Genomic DNA, 13,823 nt, shown 5'->3' with positions numbered 1-13,823 from the left:
AAAACTGTTATTAGCTGTATATCAACAACAAACAGTGTACTTTTTCCTTTGGGAAGTAGACACTAGATGGCAGTAAAAGCACATTCTTTGACTCATGTCATTAGCGTGAGGTTTTTGTCATTCATCAGTTCCAGAAGGACAGACGAAAACTGAAACCGAATCAATTGATTCCCTTCAGATATCATTTGGGTTCAGTTAACCATAAATGTGAACACAAAACACATTTTGTAGATAATATTCCAATATGTGTTCCCCTTTATTGAAGAGTTGCTGGTGAACAGGGTGAGGAGGGATGGATATTATATGTTTCTTCTATTAAAACTTTTTTCCCCATAAAATGAAACATTTGAAAAATAAATAAAATAATAAATAAATAATAAAAAAAACAAATGAAAAATGAAAACATTTTTTTCAACTGTTTTGACTTAATTCTTGTGAAATTACAACAGTTCTTTCTATTTCTTTTACAACTACTACAACAGCAACTATTTTCCGGGTCCTTTTTTTTTCCATTTTCTTCTTGTATTTTTTACTTTATTCTCATAACAATTTTTTTAATTTTAATAATTATCATAATAAATTTCATAACTTCCCCCCCAACCTAATTTCCCAAAAATTACAACTTCATTTTTTGTTTTTGTATTTATTAGGACTTTTAAAAAAGGATTTGTTCTTTAATATTTCAGCTCTGTGGTAAAACAGCATTTTTGTTTCTCATAATATTATGATTTTATTCTGATGAAATTTCTACTTTTTTGTTAACAGAATATGACTTTTATTCTCCTAAAATTTCTGCAGTTTTTTTTCAATGTTTGCTGTTTTTTTATAATTTGATAAATATTTTGTTCCTAATTTTTGTCCCATATTATTATGACTTTATTCCTACAATATGTTTCTTGGCATATTAACTTTCCCCCAACCCAATTTTCCAAAACCTACAACTTTATTCATTGTATGTTTCTTGTAATATTATTTTTTCTCTTACAACACATATTATAATATTTTAACTCTTTTAAAATGACCATATTTTTTTCTGAGAATATTTCAGCGTTATTTCCTAATACTACAGTAACGCTGAAGTTTAAAAAAAAACATAGTCGTCCCTCGTTTGTGGCGGTTAATTACTTTCAGACCAGACCGGGATATGGGAATTTTCACAAAGTCCGCTTCAATATTAATAAATATAATATTTTTATAGTTACAGCATAGAAAACTAATGGATGTCTTTCTAAATGCGTTTCTTTGTTTACCATTATTAGAGCCCCATAGACATGACATAACACCCCTATAGTCACCCCTATAGATCACTACTGGGACATGGTATTAGACATTAGCATGCTAGTGAGCTAAGTCCAATTTATTTACTGTGTTGTAAACTTTTTTTGTAAAAAGGTTTAAAAACGGGACGGACAAAATAACAAACATACCAATTCCACACCATTTGGGAGGAGAACTTATTTTCAGTCTATCTTGTTGGACACGCCGTGGCTGACATCATGCAGTGTCTTGTCTCAATAATGGAACATTACTGACCCCTAGCGGTCAGAATATTACAGATGCTGTTGTATTACAAGATTTTTTTGACTATTAAAACGCCGTAGTCACCCACAAAACAGCGATTGTTTATTAATAAATTTTGTTAATGACACAATAGAGCGAAGTAAAGTAGTGGTAATTGAACCACGATACCAGGAAATTAACAGGAAACTATTAAAATTGCAGGAATTCACAAGTCCGGGTTAACAAAAAGTATTTTGATGTATTTTAGGAGTTCATGAGGTCAACAATTTCATATATTGTATATTCCAGGAGAAAGATAGGTCATGGATGTGGAGGTCTACACATCTTTCATGCAGTATACGTGTGTGTGTGTGTGTGTGTGTTCGCCACAGGGCCAAGCGTCACGCTACATTTTCCTCAACAAGTTCCGCAAGTTCTTGCAAGAGAATGCCAGCAACAGAGGGGTAAGAGGAGCACTCCAAGGTCACATTCGTTATCAATGAAGGTCTAGTGACCTTCAAGTCATTTCTGTGGGACCTTGATATGATGAATCCTGTATAAAAACATGTGTGTGTGTTTGTGTGTGTGTGGGTAGCATCCTACAGCTCTCTGCCCTCCAGAATACATGGTGTGTTTCCTGCACCGCCTCATCACGGCCGTGCGAGCCTGCTGGGATGAAAGCAGCAGGAAGTGCCCGGGCAGCATCAACAGTGACGGTACAGAAGCCTCTTTTTAAAAATCCACACATATCCTCCTTGTTGTCCTGTTGTCCAACCACCTCTGTGTGTGAGGACCTCACCATGAGCAGAGGACACTAGGCTGTGTGCTCCTGCATGTTAATAAAGTTGTCGTCTCTCATTTCCACTTCCTGCTCTAGTGGCCTACGTCCCTCCCCAGCTCTTCTACAATGGGAAGGTGGACTACTTTGACCTGCAGAGGCTAGGGGGTCTCCTGTCCCACCTCAAGAAGACACTGAAAGGTCGGTGGAAAGAAATCTTCTGAAGTAGCGCTGAGCTCCACTAGAGGGTGCAGTTGCTGCGTGCACGTGCTGGTGACAGCGACGTGTTACTGCGGTAGTTCTGCTAATATGGCGTTGGAGGTGGAGGTTTTATGGTTTTATGGCTGTGGCGGTTGCGGTGATGTCACACCGAGGAAGTGAGCCGCCATTGCGTGTGTCTGTCCCGTTCATTCAGAGACCACTCGCAGCAATTGCGTTTGGATGACTGTGTTATTGTGATGATGATGATTATGATTATGACGGAGGGTAAAGCAGTGAAGTCGTGATCGCGATTCCGTCCGTTCTTCATCATCCTCTCGTTGAAGATGTTCTCCCTCCCTGGCGTCTCATCAGTGTTGGCGTGCTGGCTGTAGGAATGGGCTCTTGATTAACATCTCGTCGTTAAGCGTGTAAATCAGCGGCCCCTTCATCACCGAGCGGCGCTCGGGACCTGCTTATAACGTGGCCTGACCTCAGTTATTGATTAGCCCACTAATCAGTTTGATTGAACGCCGCACGGCTCGTCAACAGGCAGGACCTTGATGAGCTGCCTAACGAGCGCAGGTTTATTGTTTTGAGTGTGATCAGGCAGCCAATCGGGCCAACCGTCCGTCATCACGTCCGCGTGGAGCACCTCACAGTTCAGTGCCAGAAAAGGCCAAAGGGACAATAAATAGCAGCTGGCAGTCTCAGCCTCTCGTTGCGACTTAAGTTAATGCCTCGCCATGTCTGCCATGTTGTCTTCCTCCAGATGATTTGGCGAGTAAAGCCAACATCATCATCGACCCCGCAGAGATCCAGGCTACGTCCATGGACGACCTTGATGAAGATGAGGAAAGCGGCGCAGCACAGGTTCCCATCACACCGTCTTTGTTCGAGCCTTGATCGTGCACAGAAAGCCTAATCCTTATCAAAATTATTTATTTTTTACATTTATTAAATTTATTTTTATTTATTTATTTATTTATTTATCAAATCTGAAGAAATCATATTGTTATTGTTGTTGTTGTAGTCAACAACCATCTCAAATGCAGTACTTCTGACCTAAATAGATGGTGTACTTACTTCCTGAGTGCACAAAGTGTGAGACAGTAGTAGTGCTGTCCCAAATCCATACACCGTGGGGTCCAAATTACGGCACTGGGGCCAACAACACCAAAAGCGGAATAAGAATAAGAAACGGAATAAAGTCGAAATATTAAGAGGGAAAACAAGTCAATACTAGAGGAAAATAGCGTCTTTCTAGTAGCATTAAGTTGAAATCTTAAAGAAACAAGACATTTATTTCAAATTGTAATATGCAAAAGTTGAAAACAAAATGGAAAAAAAATATGTGTGTATATATATAAAGTCAAACTATTAAGAGAAAAAAGTATGAAATATTGAGGAAAGTAATATTATAGTAATATTATGAGGAAAGTAATGTCATTCTGGTTGTATTAAGTTGAAATATTAAAGAAACAACATTTCAAATTGTAATACGAAAAAGTTGAAAAAAGTTATTTCATTCATTCATTCATTTTCTACCGCTTTTCCTCACGAGGGTCGCGGGGGGTGCTGGAGCCTATTCCAGCTGTCTTAGGGCGAGAGGCGGGGTACACCCTGGACTGGTGGCCAGCCAATCACAGGGCACATATAGACAAACAACCATCCACACTCACATTCATGCCAATTAACCTAGCATGTTTTTGGAATGTGGGAGGAAACCGGAATACCCGGAGAAAACCCACGCATGCACAGGGAGAACATGCAAACTCCACACAGAGATGGCTGAGGGTGGAATTGAACCCTGGTCTCCTAGCTGTGAGGTCTGCACACTAACCACTCGACCGAAAGTTATATATAAAGTGAAAATTTTAAAAGAAAATTTCACAAGAGGGTCCAAAGGGTCCAATTTTACATAAACAAACCCGTAATATGAAGAAAAATAGTAGCTTATAATATCAATATTAAAGAAAAAATCAACATTTTATTGAAGTCTTAATTTGAGAAACAAAACCAAATAAAGTTGTCATTTTTGGATAATAGTTTGGGGGAGTCATAATATGACAAAAAGGAAGCTGTAAGTTTTTTTTGTTTTTTTTTAAATATATGTAACTTATCCTATCTTCCAAAATATCCAAAAATGGCATCCTTTCATTTTTCCAGAGTTTTTCCAGCAATAACCATCTTCTCTTGTCTTCTCTCTTTAATGGCCGATTTCGACCACTCAAAGGAGTGTCATCACCATTTTTTGATTGCCCCATCGAATATCTGCCATCTTTTTTCCCCCCACGTCTTCTCAAGACATTACAATTGAGTGCATATCAGTTCCCAGTTCCACATGTCCAAAAGGAGTAGGAAGAAGCAAAGCTTATTAAATCCTACCCCTCCATCTGGTACTTTTACAATCAGTAACTGTTACCTTTGTTCACTTCCTGTTTTCCATAATACATTTTTTTTTAATAATGTACCTTGTACCGAAGTACAAGGTGATATGAGCATCCAATGCCATAATGGGTACCATAGTAAGTGTCAATAAGTGATATATATAGCACATCATGACTGGTTCAAGACTCTTCATCCTTGTATTTAGCAAACATCAACTGCTTGTATTGTTTCTTGAATTGGCTCATCGTTGTGCATTGTTTGATTTCCTTACTCAATCCATTCCATAGTTTGATTCCACATACTGAAATGCTATGGCTAGCATAACGTAGTCCTAGCATAGAAGTGTTTCAAATGTACTTCTTCCCCGAGATCATATTTCTCCTCTCTTGTAGAGAAGTATTGGATGATATTTTTCAGTAATTGGTTATTTTTAGCCTTATGCATTATTTTAGCTGTTTGAAGATGAACTATATCAGCAAGTTGAAGTATTTGTGATTTTAGAAATAAGGAGTTAGTATGTTCTCTGTAGGCGGCATTATGAATTATCCTTACTGACCTTTTTGCAGTACATTTAGCGAGTGAAGATTGCTTTTATAGTTATTAGCCCATATTTCCACACAATAAGTAAGATATGGTAAAACCAGACTATTGAGAGTGGTTAGTATCCATCACGCAGCATCTTCGTGTTTTCATTGTCTTGTTGCCTCCTCCCAACCACCAGAGGCCGTTTGGCGCAGTGGCGATGGGCGGAGCTCTAGCGAGACCCAGCTGGCTGAGCTCACCCACCCTGGGTCGAGCCAATCGCTTCCTCAGCACGGCTGCCGTCAGCCTCATGACACCCAGGCGACCCCTCAGCCAACCCGAGAAGGTCAAAGTTCGCACCCTTGCTGTGGAGCAGCGCACCGAGGAGGACAGTGAGTCATTTGACGTGAAGCCATAGCGGCAGCACGCTGCTGTGGCGTCAGTATTCATTCATTATCACCACTTCCTGTCTAGACAGGAAGCTACCAAACAAAGCTGAGAGAACAAGTTGCCTTCTAATGAACCAACAATCACGCTTCTCCTCTTTGTCTCCTTTGTCTCCCGACTCAAGTTGAGGGTAGCCATGGTAACGACGGCTTGTTGCTCGGGCGACCTCTGGAAGAGTCGGATCAGCCAATGGCGGACAAGTCCCTGCTGGAGATCATTGATGGCGTTGTGATGATGTACAACCTGAGTGTCCATCAGCAGCTGGGGAAGGTGTGCTGCTTTCTTTCGTCTTCACTGCTTCGTGGTAGATGAATAATTCATGATAACAATAATAATACATTCTTTACAGAGCATGCATTTAGCTAGCCCTTTCCGGCTTCCAAGTGAATGTGCACGCTCACGGTATCGCACGCGTAACCTGCACATCAGCCAGGATATGAAAAGAAAAGGTTCATGGTGCATATTTCATTATTGGATCCATGAGCCCAGCAAACTTGTGCTAACCGACTATTTCCTCGATAATGAAAAGGCGGCATTCCATTGATGTTGTTGCAGAAAGAATATGTTCCGACAATACCAATCTTGGCAAAATACCGTATTTTCTGGACTATAAGTGGCTCCGAAGTATAAGTCGCACAAAGCCAAAAATGCGTAATTTGGTATGAAAAACATACATAAGTCGCACTGGAGTATAAGTCGTATTTTTTGCGGGTAATTTATTTTACAAACGACTTCACAAAAACAGACATTACATCCTCTTGGAAGGCAAGTTCTAACAATAAATGAATAGTGAATAGATGTCAGATATGCTAACACAATGGTTATTCAGCTACACAAAAAATAGACATGAACAGAAATGGTGTCAAGTGTTTATGTAACATTAGCAGCTTTTTCATTTAGAAGTCGATCTGGAGTATAAGTCGCAGGAACAGCCAATCTATGGAAAAAAAGTGCAACTTATAGTCCGGAAAATACAGAAATCTGGGTTTTGCAGCATAGAAAAGAACAAGTTTTTATTTTCCTTAAGTAGGTCCCCTATTAGGCTTTTTCTACTTTTCTGACCTCTGACCTATAGTTACAATGTTTTGTTGTTGTGTTAAACCATGCCAAAGTTTTAGATAATGAGGTTTGCACATTTGGAAGTGAGCACTGAAAGAAGTTTGGGATGGCTCAAAACACTCGGTTTCAAAAGGCGTGGTCAAATTTCCCCTTTATGATATCACAAAGGGGCAGACTTCCTTATATGGGTGTGTCTGTAAGCCACATAAGCGCTTCACCCTCCCAAAGCTCAGCTCCTCTGTTTACGTCAATTCCTAAAGATGCCACCATCAGGCACAAGTGGTTGGAGTTCCTGATTCCCTACCAGCAAAAGAAAACTCTCACAAGCTATTTTTGTTATCATTATATTTGTCCAAACAAGTAGTTGTAGCTAGGAGCTAGGAGACCGGGGTTCAGTTCCATGTTCAATTTGTCCATGTCCTATTCAATTTGCATGTTCTCCCCGTGCATGCGTGGGTTTTCTCCGGGTACTCCGGTTTCCTCCCACATTCCAAAAACATGCTAGGTTAATTGGCCACTCCAAATTGTCATCTCATCGAGCACCCTGTCGAAAAGTACTCACAGTACTTGGTCGTGACATAAAAAAAGGCAAAAAAAAGAAGCTACAGACGAAAGTTAATTTGTACTGTCAAATGGTTAAAATTTTTAATCAAATTAATCTATTTTCAAATTAATTAATCATGATTAATCACCAGGGGCGGCACGGCGGGCCAGTGGTTAGCGCACAGACCTCACAGCTAGGAGACCAGGGTTCAATTCCCACCCTCGGCCATCTCTGTGTGGAGTTTGCATGTTCTCCCCGTGCATGCGTGGGTTTTCTCCGGGTACTCCGGTTTCCTCCCACATTCCAAAAACATGCTAGGTTAATTGGCGACTTCAAATTGTCCATAGGTATGAATGTGAGTGTGTATGGTTGTTTGTCTATATGTGCCCTGTGATTGGCTGGCCACCAGTCCAGGGTGTACCCCGCCTCTCGCCCGAAGAAAGCTGGGATAGGCTCCAGCACCCCCCGCAACCCTCGTGAGGAAAAAGCGGTAGAAAATGAATGAATGAATGAATGAATGATTAATCACCACTTGCCACTAATGTGTGACATTTTTTGCTATATGAAATGGAGAAAGATAAATAAAATTACACAATTATATTTATTTGGGGTTGGCACGGTGGATGAGTGGTTAGCGCGCAGACCTCACAGCTAGGAGACTAGGGTTCAATTCCACCCTCAGCCATCTCTGTGTGGAGTTTTCATGTTCTCCCCGTGTGTGGGGGGGTTTTCTCCGGGTACTCTGGTTTCCTTCCACATTCCAAAAACATGCTAGGTTAATTGGTGACTCCAAATTGTCCATAGGTATGAATGTGAGTGTGAATGGTTGTTTGTCTATATGTGCCTGTGATTGGCTGGCTGGCGACCAGTCCAGGGTGTACCCCACCTCTCGCCCGAAGACAGCTGGGATAGGCTCCAGCACCCCCGCGACCCTCGTTAGGAAAAAGCGGTACAAAATGAATGGATCAATGAACTGAAGAAACAAGGGGGGGGGTCTTAATTATTTTTCCTGTGACTATAAATATGAAAGGTTATATGAATATCATATTATATGAGTAGTTATATTCATGTGATATCAATATGAGCAGTTGTGATATAAATGGGAGCAGTCATGTATGAATATGTTATTATGAGCAGCTTTATGAATATCAATATGATACATCAATTACATCAACTTGATGAACATGATCGGTTATAATATAAATATAAGCATTTAATATGATAAACATATCAACCAGTTAGGAATATATACATCAAATATGAGCAGTTATGTGAGTGATATATATATATATATATATATATTAGTGGTTAAAAGAATATGGGTGGTTTGAGAGCATCGTATCGATAATAAAAGTGAGGGATGTTCCCCGCGGATTAGTTGCAGCTCCAGCTGACCGATCTGGATTCGGTCGCCATTGTTTACGATGGAACAGGAAGCTAAAAAGCTTGTCAAAGTGTTGTTTTGGCACAGAATTGCAAATCACGCATCCATGACTGTGTAAAGCAGTCAAGATGCTGTCAGAAGGGCCGGCGTAGTGACCAACATCTTCATATGGTCGTGTCATCACAGCTGCAGCAGCATTCTGGAGCCACATATCAACTTTGACATGGCTTTGAGTCGTTTTCCTGTGTTTCCATGGCGACATAAAGGCGCTCTTGGCGACCTTGGTGATTTATTTTTGTCCGTGTTTATGTTGGTTCCTCTATTTCCCCGTCTCATCTCTTTCTAATCCCTCCTGCCTTCCCTCTGACAAATTGTCCTCTTGACCTCTTCGATATTGGAAGTCCTTTTTTTCCTCATTCCAATCCGCACGGCTGCAGAGGCGCAGCCTTTATCCCGCTAGCTTCACCCTGCTGGCAAACCGTGATGTGCTCTCCCTTTTATACAGAGGTGATGACATCGGTGCCTCAAATGGGAAGTTGAGGATGCTGGAATAGGAGGTTTGATAGCGCTCACCTATAGCTCCACGCCTCCACATCCCAGATTCACATGTAGAGACATGACTTTATCATATTTTTTTATACAGAAGCGGTTCTCAATTATTTTCTGTCATGACCCCACTGGAGTACAGAAATGTTCATTCATTCATTAATTCATTTCCTACCGCTTATCCTCATAAGGGTTGCGGGGGGTGCTGGAGCCTATCCCAGCTGTCTTCGGGCGAGAGGCTGGACTGGTCGCCAGCCAATCATATAGACAAACAAGCATTCACACTCACATTCATACCTATCGACAATTTGGAGTCGCCAATTAACCTAGCATGTTTTTGGAATGTGGGAGGAAACCGGAGTACCCAGAGAAAACCCATGCATGCACGGGGAGGACATGCAAACTCCACACAGAGATGGCCGAGGTTGGTGAAAGGCAAAATAAGAAGCCAAAAAGTTACCACTTCCACACAAAATAGGAGGAGAACTCATTCATTCATTCATTTTCTACCGCTTTTCCTCACGAGGGTCGCGGGGGTGCTGGAGCCTATCCCAGCTGTCTTTGGGCAAGAGGCGGGGTACACCCTGGACTTGTGGCCAGCCAATCACAGGGCACATATAGACAAACAACCATTCACACTCACATTCATATCTATGGACAATTTGGAGTTGCTAATTAACCTAGCATGTTTTTAGAATGGGGGAGGAAACCAGAGTACCCGGAGAAAACCCACGCATGCACGGGGAGAACATGCAAACGCCACACAGAGATGGCCGAGGTTGAGGAAAGACAAAATAAGAAGCCAAAAAGTTACCACTTCCACACAAAATAGGAGGAGAACTCATTCATTCATTCATTCATTTTGTACCGCTTTTCCTCACGAGGGTCGCTGGGGTGCTGGAGCCTATCCCAGCTGTCTTCGTTTGAGAGGCGGGGTACACCCTGGACTGGTGGCCAGCCAATCACAGGGCACATATAGACAAACAACCATTCACACTCACATTCATACCAATGGACAATTTGGAGTTGCTAATTAACCTAGCATGTTTTGGGAATGTGGGAGGAAACCGGAGTACCCGGAGAAAACCCATGCATCCACGGGGAGAACATGGAAACTCCACACAGAGATGGCCGAGGTTGGGGAAAGACAAAATAAGAAGCCAAAAAGTTACCACTTCCACACAAAATAAGAGGAGAACTCATTCATTCATTCATTTTCTCCGCTTTTCCTCACGAGGGTCGCGGGGATGCTGGAGCCTATCCCAGCCGTCTTTGAGCGAGAGGCGGGTACACCCTGGACTGGTGGCCAGCCAATCACAGGGCACATATAGACAAACAACCATTCACACTCACATTCATACCTATGGACAATTTGGAGTCGCTAATTAACCTAGCATGTTTTTGGAATGTGGAAGGAAACCGGAGTACCCGGAGAAATAGTGCCAAATGATCGTACAGACCAAAGTGAACTAGTTATCATGGTGACTGGTGTGTGTGTGCAGATGGTGGTGGTAGCCGACGACGTTCACGAGTATGCAGCAGCATTGAAGGACACGGAGGAGAAGATCGCACGATGCCCCACGAGAGTAAGGAACATCCTGCGTGCTTGGTCGGTCAGGCAGATGTTCCGTATGTTCACACTTCTGAGCGTGTTGCGTTGCTCCTGCAGAGGTCAGACATCCTGGAGGAGCTCCAGAAGAGTCAGAAGGTGTTTGCTGAGAAGTTGAACCACCTGAGCAGGAGACTGGCCTGGATCAACGCCACCATCTACTCTAAGGTGTGTGTGCGTGTTGTTGAAGAACACACCATGTGTGCATACTACTTTTGTGTTGTGTATCTAGGAGAAGATGTTGGACATCTACTGGCTGCTGTGTGTCTGTATACGCACGATCGAACACGCAGACAACACAGGCTCATTGTTCGCCTTCACGCCGGAGTTGTACCTCAACGTCGCCATGAATGCGTACAGCGCTCTGAAGAATTACTTCAGTCCAGCCAGCAGCATGGAGGAACTACCAGGTGACACCCTCAGCTTCCTGTTTGACAGCAGCACCACACCCGCATCACCGTTGTAATCACGCTGATGTCCCGCCAGGCTACGAGGAAACTTTGACTCAGCTGGCTGCCATCCTCTCCAAGCACTTTGCAGACCCACGCATTATTGGAACAGGTAAACAGGAAGTGCGACATAAAAAGCTTCCTGTGTAACACGTACTTATTACAAACGTTCGAGGGAAAATCTGCTCTTAGCTGCAAAATAGATGAGAAACCAGACTGGTTCTTTGAGAATAATAATACATGGACATGGACTGATGGTCAGCCAATCACAGGGCACATACAGACAAACAAGCATTCACGCTCACATTCATACCTATGGACAATTTGGAGTTGCCAATTAACATAAAACATTCTAACTATTAACTAATTTTAAGGAAAATAAAAACTTCTTTTCTACGCTGTAAAACCCAGATTACTGTATACTGTCCGTCAGGGGTCTCAAACTCAATTTACCTGGGGGCCACTGGAGCTAAGGTCTAGGCAAGGCTGGGCCGCATCAGGTTTTCCAAAAAAAAAAAAAAACGCATATATTAAAAACAGAAAAATGTACAAACTTTTTCAGTGCTTTGGTTCCGATTTTCTACAAGTAAAGCTCTGATAAAACATTCCACTGTTCTCAAATATCTTAATTTTTATTTTTCTGCACAAAATAAGATGAAAAATAAATAAACAAATCAAGAATAAAGAAAATCAATCAATCAGTCATAAATAAATATAATAATAATAATAATAATAAAACTGCAAATAATAAAAACTTAAGAAACCACATATAGTTGGTGGGTAGACAAATGATTTTTTTCTGATGAAAAATAACAAAGCATTATTAGAGCCCTGTAGACATGACAAAACACGACTATAGTCACATTTATACTCTTTTTATTTACAACATATTGCGCAACTGCAGGGTCTTTTAGACACATGCTAACTCGCAAACTAGAGAGCTAGCGACCTAAACGGTCGCCTTGAAGTTATTTCCTTTAAACTTAAATAGCCAAAACTTACCACTTCCACACCGATAGGGAGGATAACTATTAACAGTTATTTAACCTTTAACATGAACATTAATCAAAGGTAATAATTTTTTCTGGGTTTGAGACCCCTGCTGTACGTACTGTAACAACCATTCCCACTCACATTCATACCTATGGACAATTTGGAGTCGCCAATTAACCTAGCATGTTTTTGGAATGTGGTAGGAAACTGGAATACCTGGAGGAAACCCACGCATGCACGGGGAGATCATGCAAACTCCACACTCTCAGCTGAGAGTGGAATTGAACTCGGGTTTCCTAGCTGTGAGACTTGAGTGCTAACCACTCTTCCACCGTGTAGCCCATACAAGACTGTTCATGCTTAGTCAATATAGGAAGGCACATAACCCACCCCGGTTAGACTCACACACTGAGAGAACCTATGCTATTTGAATCAGGTAATAAGCATGTGGTGGACTTGTATTGGAGACGAGGCCTCTAACCTTGAGCAGTATTATTGTGTACTAATATTAATATGATAAACAAATGCAGCAACAAAGCATACTGTTTTGACACTGAGCCAGTGAGAAAGTTCTTGTGTGAATATTCCTGCAGACATCAAAGACTCACTGATGCAGGCGCTCGCCAGCTACGTCTGCTACCCCCAATCCCTGAGGGCGGTGGAGAGGATTCCGGAGGAGCAGTGAGTGCAGCCCACATGGTGGCCACGTGTCTTCAGACTCTTTGCCCATGTCACCTTGCGGTGTGTTTCAGACGCGTCGCCATGATGAGGAACCTGCTGGCGCCGTACGAGCAGAGACCCTGGGCCCAGACCAACTGGATTCTTGTCAGGCTGTGGAGGGTGAGTGTCGCAAAGCACGTGTACGACGCGAGCGGGGCCGTGGACGCCGTCATGGAAGGCGTGTGCCGTGTCTTGCAGGGTTGTGGTTTTGGCTACCGGTATACTCGCTTGCCTCACCTGCTGAAGACCAAACCAGAAGACGCCAACCTTCCCAGCCTCCAGAGTACGCTAATGCAGGTTTACCACATGTTGCCATGGTGATGATGACCATCCCTCATCAAAGAAATCCATGATGCTTCTTCCACCTCTTGACGGAAACACTCCCTCATTGTTTTCCTCATCAATGATGGGAAGTTTCTTGGTGAATCAGTCATGTTGTCATGATGATGCTACAGCTGTTTCTCACATAGGCCGAGAGCATGGAAATAGGCCAGTCAGGCATGAGTTATGCGTGATTGATTTTTTGTTCCTGCATGTTTGTGCTTCCTGCACGGTGATGCACGTTTTTCTTCTTTGCATGCGATGCAGGGGATTTGTCCATTGCTAGTTTCCAAAGTAAGTTCTTCTATTTTCAGCAATCCTGTTAGTTTCCTATGGAAGCCGGTTTCCGCCACTGAAAGAAA

General features: G+C 42.2%; 1 protein-coding gene across 3 annotated transcripts in view; it reads left to right on the top strand.

Annotated features, from left to right (window-relative positions):
* Positions 1-13,823, top strand: part of rnf123 (ring finger protein 123) — a 40,226-nt gene that overhangs the window by 8,823 nt on the left and 17,580 nt on the right. For 2 of the 3 annotated variants that reach the window (XM_058054453.2, XM_058054455.2), the window contains exons 19-32: positions 1,893-1,964; positions 2,096-2,216; positions 2,378-2,479; positions 3,249-3,349; positions 5,589-5,781; positions 5,961-6,106; positions 10,872-10,955; positions 11,039-11,146; positions 11,211-11,388; positions 11,465-11,539; positions 13,014-13,101; positions 13,173-13,260; positions 13,339-13,423; positions 13,729-13,755. In XM_058054453.2, coding sequence (XP_057910436.2) covers positions 1,893-1,964; positions 2,096-2,216; positions 2,378-2,479; positions 3,249-3,349; positions 5,589-5,781; positions 5,961-6,106; positions 10,872-10,955; positions 11,039-11,146; positions 11,211-11,388; positions 11,465-11,539; positions 13,014-13,101; positions 13,173-13,260; positions 13,339-13,423; positions 13,729-13,755 — 1,468 coding nt within the window. The remainder of the gene's footprint in view (positions 1-1,892; positions 1,965-2,095; positions 2,217-2,377; positions 2,480-3,248; positions 3,350-5,588; positions 5,782-5,960; positions 6,107-10,871; positions 10,956-11,038; positions 11,147-11,210; positions 11,389-11,464; positions 11,540-13,013; positions 13,102-13,172; positions 13,261-13,338; positions 13,424-13,728; positions 13,756-13,823) is intronic. The other variant, XM_058054456.2, reaches the window with a different exon arrangement.

Source organism: Doryrhamphus excisus, linkage group LG18 (genome assembly GCF_037039965.1).
Source record: "Doryrhamphus excisus strain RoL-2023G ecotype Guam linkage group LG18, RoL_Dexc_Guam_v1.1, whole genome shotgun sequence".
Lineage (NCBI taxonomy): Eukaryota > Metazoa > Chordata > Actinopteri > Syngnathiformes > Syngnathidae > Doryrhamphus > Doryrhamphus excisus.
The sequence above is the reverse complement of the archived record's forward strand: the minus strand, read 5'-3'. Positions and strand labels throughout refer to the sequence as shown.